Raw genomic sequence first — 10,516 nt, 5'->3', positions numbered from 1 at the left:
CTATAAAATCCAAGTTAATGATTTTTTTTTTAAAAAGATTCCCCATTGGGAAATCAGACAGTGACATCTTCCCAAAACAACTTTTGAGACTCAGTTTATCCTTCTGCAAGCTCTGCTGCTTCTGCTGTCTCTCTCTCTGTCTCCATTTTCAAAATCAGATGTAAAAAGTGGGGCTTTTAAAGCCCTCCCTTCATGTGTGCCAGGGCCTGATACATTATCTCCTTTTATTTTGCCCTTGGTTTTTCCTGATTTAAACAGTGTCAGACACAAACATCCACATGCATTTGTAAGAAAAGATTAAGCTAAAATTGAGTAAGGATTTTCAGATCCATTTAATGTCTTTTACATACTGACTCTTCCTCACAGATTAAGCATTTGCTAATGGTGCCAGGGAAAATTCTGTAATGGCAATAAATTACTTTATGAGGCTTTTCCATATCTATTTTCCATGATTTTTTTTTTCTGAGGAAAGATAAGTATTGTCTTTTCTGTCAAGACTCTCGTAAAAATTTGTCCGTGTTGCCTCCTCTCTTATTCTCTGTCAAATTAAATGGGACAGATTAATTCACCGTATAGAGTTGCACCAAAATGAGAGTTTGGTTTTGACCTGGTATGTTAAAAGTATTTGAAATGAAGTGTGTGTTTATTGTGTGCTCCAGCAGTAACACCCTTCCTTGACTTTGTTCTACAGATGAAACACGAGCCATTCTTCTTGTTTGGCAGCAAGCTTGAAAAGAAAGTAGTGGGGAATATTATAAAAGAAAGAGTAAAAGGAGACATTCATGGAGATAAAGACATTACATCCAAACAAACTGAGCCGATACGAATTAAAATCTTTGAAGGAGGGTAAGAAAATATAACTGGAAATTTCAAGCTCAGCCTGTCATTTTAAAGACATTTGAAAATGAGTATGAATGAATTAGGATGTGAACAGTCTCCTGTATTCCTGCCATGTCTTGTAGCGCCCAAGTCTCTTCTTTTTTGTGTCAGTTTTAAAATGCACTGCAGTGTACCTGTATACTCACTTTGGGCTCTACTTTGCTATTAAGACAATTGTTTCCATTCTGTGTGAGAGTACTCACTCAAAATTGTTACTTTAATTCTTTAAGTCATAGGGAAATGGATGAACTGTTAACATTTTGATATTTTCTGTACTATTTCTTTGTATTTAGTGACTTCCATGAGGATGTCTTTCCATTTTTAGGCACTGTGTACCTCCACTCAGTTAAACGGATTGACCAGGCATGCTTAGTCTTATTCTTGTAATATTGTATTATTTACCGAGGTTGGATTTTGGAGATAAAACATAAAATGCCAATGAAATCTATGGCATCTAAGCCTAATCCATAGATGTCATGTATGGTTGATAAAATAATGTTTCATTTTACTATGGCAATCTATCACTCAAGTGATAACTGAAACAAATAACAAAGAGGGGAAAGCCAATTAACATTGTTTTGAGGCTTATGAAATTCGTTAAGAAAAGAAAATTAAATAGACACTTGTTTGTCTCTGCTGTTCACTCTGAAATGGAAGATATTGTTTTGTTTCTTTTACAGAATTCTGACACAATGCAATTAGTTTTCCGGTTTTTAGTACTGCATAGTCAGGTGGCTAAACAAGATGTGGTTTTCAGTCTTACCAAACTCAGATGGTCTCACAGCACTGTTTTATTGGGATAACTAAATAGGTCAGGAGGGAGATGTGAGAAATTCATACATCCATTTCCTTCTCCTGTCAGTTTGTTCCCTTTACAGTTGTCCTTCACTGACTTCATGTTTTTGTCTTAGATTGAATAGTCTCCATGAAGTTACCATTACCATTTCTCTGTAGTATGCAACACTGAAGGAGTATAGCCTACATCTTACCTGAAAGACTGAAAAAGTTACTCTGGAGATTTTTATAGGTGTGCTGGCCCAGACACCCTTGTCCTATCTGTTCTCTGTAGTTGTACCTTGTCCTAGTACCTGAGCCAGTAGACTGGCTTTACAAGAGTGACCCAAATTCAGCGGTGAGCCTACATTTACAAGAAATTTAAAGAGTTGTCGCTTCAACTCACACCCACTTTGAAGTATAAAATTTTCCTGCTTCCCACTATGTAGCATTTCTGAATTTGGATGACCCAGCTGAAGACTGTCTACCTTGATGTAAGCTTCATGATGAGAGGTCAGAAAAGTAAAAGTGTGTTAAGAAAAGCAACTTAAGGGAGGATTCAGATGAGTGTGAGCTGCAGCAGATCACTCTATAAAAAGCCTCTACTATCTAGTACTTTCTTTAGGAAATTTTGTGTGTTACTTGCACTTCCTTAAGTTTTCCTGTACACCAGTAAGGTTTATGAAACTATTTGAGTAAAATCATATATTCACACTTCACCTAGAAATGCCTCCTAGTAATACTTGGCTATGTTTAGATACCCTTTGAGTGAAACAAAACTTAAGAAACCTTGATGTGCACATTAATTTCTGGAGTGGGGAGAACAAAGTCTGTGCAATAGACTGGGGCTTCCTCATAAGAAACATGTAACCTGCAAAACTACAGCAAATGAGGTGATGCAGTGTTAGTAGGTTCACTCTTTACTCATGCATCGTAACTTTATTTTACATTTTACAAGAATTAGTCGTGGAAGAATAGATTTGTTCTTTCCATTCTAGACATTCACTTGCCTATTTATTAAATCAATGTAATATACCTTAGATATTATTGTCATGTCTTGCATTGCTTTCCGTCCTCATTATTGAATTTGTCCTTCTCTTCGAGTTATTGTTTATGAATTCTGAAAGCTAGTTTTTGACATGGGTGGGTTTCTGTGCTTGCTTGTTCTTGGCTGTTTATTGAGCTATTTTGTTCTTCTTTCTTCAAGCACATCTTCATCTCCTCTCAGCATATAGTGCAATGAACGATATAGCAAATGTCTCTTGTCTTCGTGTCACATTTTCTCACCTGGACAGACAAGCATGGATGGTCATATCTTGTTTCAGCAGGATATTTGGTTTTTGGTTGTCATGGGGAATGGGTTTCCTTAGGCTTTGTGATTGCTTTTGTTTCACAGCTGTGAAGAAGGTAATTAGCTGAGAAAGATCTGTGGTTGTCCACTTTTGGTTTGTGGGAACACCTGTCCACCTGGCAGGGAAGTGCAGCTCTGGAGCTGCCTTGTGCCAGTGGGGTGGGGCATTCATATGGCAGCTGGGCAAAAACCAGCTGAGGCTGGGGATGAGTGAGAAGCTGAAGGAACAGAATCAGAATTGAGGCAAAAAGTAGATCACAGAATCATACAGTTGTTATGGTTGGAAAAGAGCTCTAAGATCATCAAGTCCAACCATCAGCCAGTACAACCAGATGTCAGAACACATCACCACCTTGCTGCATAAAGCCCATCAAGAGCATTTTGTAAGCATCGTAGCAGAGGGAGTTTGGAAGGAAGAAACTTACCACTGCGTTATTACCACTGGCAGGTGGCTTGCTTCAAGTGAAATATCTGAGTCACAAAATCTGCTTTCCATCATCTGTGACTGCAGATGTGACTGATGGGATATGAAGCAGTATTCCTCAAAGAAAAGCAGTAATTTGAAGTTCAGTACTTGCTGCAGTACAGCTAGTTAGTAATGGTGTGCAAAGAAAGGAGGGACAGGACATGCATGCCTGCCTGTCTGACACCTAGCTTAATGACATTGTCAGCTGACAGCAGCAAGAATTCACAGTTTGCTTATGTTCATTCTTTTATATCTATCAGTAATAGACTCAAATTGAAAAACCCAAATAAAATAATATTTTGGGTAGAAATTGCAGGACTCTGAGACTTGTTAATGCCTTTTAACTCAAGAGTCCCATCCAAGTCAAACTCAGAGCGGCAGTGACTAAAGTCCTTACGTGCACGTTACATAGTAGGAAGGGGGAAATTACTCAAAGCTTTGAGAGAGGCACAAGTTAGCAGTAAGATCTAATATTCCTGGGGTCTTAAAGGTAATCACCATAGACTCAGACTTCTGGTCTTTTAGTTTTTGCACCAGCCCGTCGTTAAATGTCAAGTTTGTGTGTGTCATTTCTCTTACAGTCATTGTTATGATGAAGCATACTTAAAGAGTCAAGGTCAGTTGTGGCCAAAAACCATCTATATGAATGATGAAGAGACACATGTATTATCATTGTCTTTGTGTCCAATGGGATCTGACAGGTGACAGAAGCCAGTGGAATGAGGTCAAGCAGAAGAAGAGCAGAGATGGAGCAACAGAAAAGCACATGTAATAGCACAGCATTTATCTTACCAGTATCAATCAGGGGTGATATGGTAGACTCCATCCCAGCAAAATCAGACTGTAAAGAGAGATGAAGAGAAGATAAAATGGCAGTATTGCAAATAATAATGGGCATTTTTTTTTGTCTGTGGGAGAAAGCCTGGAGTTAGTTGATGAAGCAGTGGATAGAGAAATGACTAGCAGTCGTTGGCATGTGTATTTGAAGGAGAACCTGGGAAATGGGGCAGCCAGACAAGCAAGATCCCAGAAATGTACAGAAAACCTGCTAGAGAGATCACTAAATATTAAATTACATTAGACTATGGCAGTTTTGCCCATGCTGCCAGGGACAATAAAGGAAATAGGAGAGGGACAACTTTGCTGAAAATTAGATGAAAAAGCCTGAATTTAGGCATCCACATTTGAAAGAAGAGCTGATGTGTTTAATAGATAAGAAGATGGACTTGAGAACAGGACACTGTTTTATGTTTTTCTAAGGTATTAACTTCAGTATTTATATTGCCCATGATATAGCTAAACATATGGGAAAGTGTTCATCTAAGAAAAGCACACTTGAAAAATGTTTCAGCTCTGTAACCCAAAAATTGCCACTTTTTTCTTGTAGAGTTATCATCACATTAACAGAATCTTTCACACAGTCCCTTTTTTATTTGAAGTACTGAATGTCAGTAGCAACGATATTTTGTGGGCTGTGCATCCACAGAATGACTGAAAGTACTTTGTGCTGCTTAGGAAGAGGGCAATGGAGGACAGAGGGCAGAAAAAATATTATTTCTCAGTTCTTGCAGTTCCTGGATTTTACTTTGGATGAATGATGATGGAATTCTTCCCCACAGGAATGCCCAGCAGTCTTCAAACCTCAGAACAGCCTGAGTAGATTCCCTGGACTCTTTTAGATTTCAGTATTAACAATTTAGCACAATAATAAAGGCAATGTACAGCTTTACATAGATTTTCATATCTTATTTATTTTTAACTACACACTCTGTTATCAGCAAAAATAGCATGGAAAGCTTATGTCTGTGCTAAGAAAAATTCCCATAATAGCTTTCTTCAAAGTATCCACGTGTGACGTTTACCCTTTTATTTCTAAAGCATCACATACCTGAGTGAACTCAACTCAGTGTCTCTTTAGGGAACGATTTATCTTTGGGAATGTCAGGCGTCTGTGATGTAAATGCATACATCCTTGCTCGTCATCTGCATTCCCTTTATGCTTAATGGGAAGAAACAGGCATTTCCAGGATGTGATTTATCTGATCCCTAGGGATAAATGCACTAAAATAGTTAAATGAACCATGCTGCAAAACAATGCTGTTTTCAGTGGTGGTAAACGTCTGTGCTGTACGAGACTACAGTGAGCTGAAATAAATCCAACCTGCAGGCTTATATTTGGAGTTGTGTCTACAGGAATGGTTTTTCATTGGTTTCCTGACAAGGTGTTTATACTATTCTCATACTGCAACCTGTTGGTCTCATATTGTTTAAATACACTGGGACCAGTACATTTACTGAAAGCCAAATACTTTATGAGTTCCAGAGTGAGAATTCAGTAGTTCCTTTGGACTTCTGTGAGTTTGCTTTGATGATGAGGATCAGATGCATAGAAGTGATGTTTGTACATGTATGAGACCTAGAATCTGTATGACTTAAATACTTGCTCTCTTCCAACAGGTATAAATCAAATGAGGATTATGTCTATGTCAGAGGTCGTGGCCGAGGGAAGTACATTTGTGAAGAATGTGGCATTCGCTGCAAAAAGCCAAGCATGCTCAAAAAACATATCCGCACTCACACTGATGTCCGGCCTTACGTATGCAAGTTGTGCAATTTTGCCTTCAAAACTAAAGGTACTTGACCCTTTTTGCTGAACTCTTGCCACTTCTGGAGCTGTTTTGCCCTCTGGGATCCAATTGCCCATTGCAATCAAGGACATTGCCAATTTTCTTCAGAATAAAATTGTTGTGTTCATGTATACAGGACTGTATAAGAGAGTTTGTTCTCTTCTGTTTAATTGATCCAGGGATTTTGTAAGACTCTGAGACTCCTTGGATAGCTTCATTAAGACCTATAGGCTCTTGGCTGGTCCTTCTGTCTGCAGAGAAGATCTAGTACCATAAGAACCACCCTGAAAAATAATACTCTGCTAACATTGTTACATGGTGCAAATTTTAATTGCAGCAACACTTAAATGCTACCAGGAGACTACACTTCTTATGACATAATGCAGAAGCAGAGCATCAGCTGCTGAGGAATACATGCCTTCACAGGCTCTATAGTGGGTCAGTTTCAAGTTTATAAATAATGTATGTCTCTGAGATGGGCCACTCCATCCACTGTGGCATTAATTATGAATAGAGATCTGATAGCTTCTGTTCACATGTATTTATCAGCACAGAAAAAAGCTTCCATTTGTCACTCTGAGGCTACAGATAATTATATTCTGTGGAATTCAGATTTGTGATGTAACTATCTCCTTGAAAGAAAAAAATCCTTTCCTTGGTAGCATTCCTTTGTAGCACAGCCCAAATGAGCCTTACGTTCTGTTTCTTAGCTTCCCTTTGGCAGACAAAAGAAATGGATTCTGGTCCCAGTGCAGTGAACTTAACTCAAATGGGGAGAAAGGAAGCTGAAGAAATTTTCTCCCAAGATCCCAGTGCAGCTTCATGGCTGTTTTGAGGATTGAGGATTGTAATAGTTTCCATGACTCCAGCACTTCTTCCTGTGCCAAAGATGGGAATAGCTGATGGATGGTAGTAGACCCATCAACCTAATTTAAGATGAGAACTTTCATGGGCATATAGAGACAAAGACAAGGAGCTGCTTGTTTGTAGTCCCAGTAGACCATCTGGTGAGCTGTTCTCGTATCATTGGTTACATTTGACATTACTGTAGGAATGGGTCTTGAGGAGGGACTTGAAATACTTGACAGTATTGTGGTTTTACAGCTGTGTTCAGAGAGGACATTCCAGGAGGAAGAGGTGGCATGGAAAAAAAAAAGTGAAATTGCTTGCTGAGGCTGGCATTTCTGACAGAGGAGAAGAAACATGAAGGACGTGGTTTGCTATTGCACAAGAAGGGCATCAGTAAGAAGAGACTAAGTTAGCCTTTGAAGTACAAGAAGTGTTTAACCGGTGTATTACTGATCGTAAGCAGTTGTCAGCCTCATAACTGTTGTTGGTATTTTGCTGAGAGCAGTAGTAGTACTTTCAGAGGTACTTAGGTTTTCAGTTTTTCTGAGTACTTAGCCATCCAGAAGCATCAATGGCCAAGTTAGCCTTTGAATGCAGTGCACAGGCACAAGAAACTCCTACTGAGAAGAGAATTACTTGAACTAGCTGGAACTGAAAGTCAGAGAAGAAGAGCCTGGCTTGTGAGTTTTCTAAGCACACCTGCACTATCCAGAAGAGGGGTGCAGTGTTCCTGCCCCAAGCTGGCATGTGCCACAACACCATCTGGAGATGCTGGTTGGGGTCCTGGAAGCAGCATAAATGCATTTCTAGAGGGCTTTCCTTGAGCTAAGACACACCATGTCTTGGTCGTGGATTGGGTTTGCTTGTGCCATGCTTTCCCTTTTGGGTGTTGCAAATGAGACTGAAGTGGCAAATGGATTAGAGCAATATTCTCCGGCTTGTGCTTTGTGCTCGAGTTTCTTTGTCAGGAAATGTCTCTTGGGGCCAATCTCAACCCAATTTTTTTATCTATGAAGAAACAGACCAAGACAGGCACTCCAGAAAGTCAATAGTCTAGTGTTAGATTTCTCCCTCAAGGGAATAGGAGATTTGCTTTCAAATCTCTGCTGTGTCTGGTTTAGATCTGTACTCTAAATCTGGGAGCTGAACCTGGATTTCCCACATCCCAGGTGGGTGCTGTAAATACAGCTCCTCTCAGTTCAGAGACTGCAGCTAGACGGTAAACTTGCATAGAGAAGTCTCCCATAACTGTCTCTTTTTTGTGGGGTACTTTTGCTCCAAAGTGTTTCAAATACATGGAGCATTTGGAAATTATATGTGAAGTAAATGGGAGAGCCCTTATCTTGAAGGTTCCACAATATAAATAGGAGCATGAGCCCTGGATGGCTGCTCTGAAGTGGACTTCGATGTCTAGACAGTCCGTATATATCGTGGACAGTGAGTCCAGGAATAGATAACATCCAAAAGTGAGTTTTTTAGGGGTGCCTAAATACCATGTGGAAAATTGGAGAGATGCCTGTGTACCTCTCAGGCCCTCAGTTTATTTGAATTTTTTATTTTCTTAAGATACAAAAACCCACTCTCATTAAAACAGGCTCTGAGGGCAATGGTCTAGATGAGTCAGCCCTGTCTGTTGTGGTGTTTTTTAAAGCTAAAACTCATCATCTGCCGCATAATGGAGTTAAGATACACCAAAACCTTACTTGAACAGTGATCTTTGTTGTTGTGCATTAATTACATTAATCTCTGATCCATAGGAAATCTGACAAAACATATGAAGTCTAAAGCACACATGAAAAAATGCTTGGAGCTTGGAGTATCAATGACATCTGTAGATGATGCTGAAACCGAAGAAGCAGGTATGTCAAAATGATTTAATTCAGTCAGAATGGCCTCATTCCAACTAAAGTATGGAAAGTATGGAGTCTGCAAATGACTCATTGCACTTTAGCACAATGATGGGCATGGGAAAATGTATTAAGAGTATTTGGGGCATTTTTTAATTGGGAGTTAACTTTTTAATAAACAGGAAGTAAAAAAAAAAAATCCTATCCAGTTGTCTGAGTAATATTTTTTTTACATGAAGAGGAGCTAGAAATGAAAGTATGGCCTGTTGTCATCTGTCTCGTAAGAGGTTCCCAATCTTTCCACTTAAGATGTGAGAGATGGCAACATTTAGTGAAGGTAGCGTAGGATGAATTTGCTTTTGTACTTCCTTTCACGTATAGAGTTTTAAAGTATTATTTTGAAAAAAATACGGTTTTAATCAGTGAGGAATGGCTTTATGCAGCCATCCCGGGTGAAGAGCATCCAGCAAACAGCTGGGTGGGGAATGGGTGTGGCGTGAGAGGCGGGATATGTGCTCACCATTTGGACTTGCTGTGGCTGTTGCAGAAAACATGGAGGACATGCAGCAGGAGGCAGAGAAGAGCAGCAACCTGGCAGGGCTGTCAGCAGAGCACCAGTTTTCTGATGCGGAGGAATCGGATGGAGAGGATGGCGATGACAATGATGATGATGATGAAGATGAGGATGATTTTGATGATACTCAGGGAGACTCGACACCAAAAACCAGATCAAGAAGCACCAGCCCACAGCCCCCTCGGTTCTCCTCCCTTTCAGTGAACTCGGCTTCGGCATCACAGGGGGCTTCCCCCGAGGGCTCCCTTTCAGTGGGACACACTTCCCTCATCAGTTACTTGGTCACCTTACCTAGCATTCAGGTTACTCAGCTGGTAACACCAAGTGACTCCTGTGAAGACACACAAATGACAGAATACCAGAGGTTTTTCCAGAGTAAGAGTACAGATTCAGAGCCTGATAAAGACAGATTGGACATACCCAGCTGCATGGATGAGGATTGCACGCTTTCGTTAGATCCCAGTTCTTCTCCGAGGGACCTCTCACCTTCCAGTCGACAATCATCACCTGGCTACGATTCTTCACCCTACAGAGATAACTCACCAAAGAGGTATTTAATGCCAAAAGGGGATTTGTCACCCAGAAGGCATCTGTCACCCCGCCGAGATATTTCACCCATGAGGCACCTTTCCCCGCGGAAGGAGGCTGTGCTGAGGAGAGAGTTATCACCAAGACGGGACGTGTCACCAAGACGTCACCTATCGCCAAGAAGACCAATGTCACCAGGGAAAGATGTGTCTGTTCGAAGAGATTTGTCTCCCAGGAGAGAGAGGAGATACATGGCCTCCGTTAGAGCGGCATCTCCCCGGAGGGGCTTGTACCATAATCCAGCATTGTCCATGGGTCAATACTTACAGTCTGAATCTATTCCAGTGGGACACTCAGTAAGTATGAAAGAATATTTTTATTCCTTTTGTCAAACACAGTACTCTTATTAAATTTGTGCATTTCAAAAATCTTTGCAGCTTTGTAGAAGGCAGCATAAACTTTGAGCCTTAGAGGGAAGTCCTGGATCAAATGCAAGAAATTTGGAATAGACAGGGACCAAGTCAGGATGCTGATTCAGTTAGATGCACTAGAGTCAGCCTAAAGGGCAAATCTTCACTTGGTACAACCCTGAGTAGTCCCATTAATTTCAATTAAATTAGG

The 10,516-nt window shown here is 40.3% G+C and overlaps 1 protein-coding gene across 10 annotated transcripts in view; it reads left to right on the top strand.

Annotated features, from left to right (window-relative positions):
* The window catches only part of HIVEP2 (HIVEP zinc finger 2), a 137,362-nt gene that overhangs the window by 118,723 nt on the left and 8,123 nt on the right, over positions 1-10,516 (top strand). For all 10 annotated transcript variants that reach the window (XM_069010539.1, XM_069010538.1, XM_069010541.1 and 7 more), the window contains 4 exons: positions 692-846; positions 5,928-6,103; positions 8,704-8,805; positions 9,341-10,251. In XM_069010539.1, the coding sequence (XP_068866640.1) occupies positions 692-846; positions 5,928-6,103; positions 8,704-8,805; positions 9,341-10,251 (1,344 nt within the window). The remainder of the gene's footprint in view (positions 1-691; positions 847-5,927; positions 6,104-8,703; positions 8,806-9,340; positions 10,252-10,516) is intronic.

This window comes from Aphelocoma coerulescens, chromosome 3, assembly GCF_041296385.1.
Source record: "Aphelocoma coerulescens isolate FSJ_1873_10779 chromosome 3, UR_Acoe_1.0, whole genome shotgun sequence".
NCBI lineage: Eukaryota > Metazoa > Chordata > Aves > Passeriformes > Corvidae > Aphelocoma > Aphelocoma coerulescens.
The sequence above is the reverse complement of the archived record's forward strand: the minus strand, read 5'-3'. Positions and strand labels throughout refer to the sequence as shown.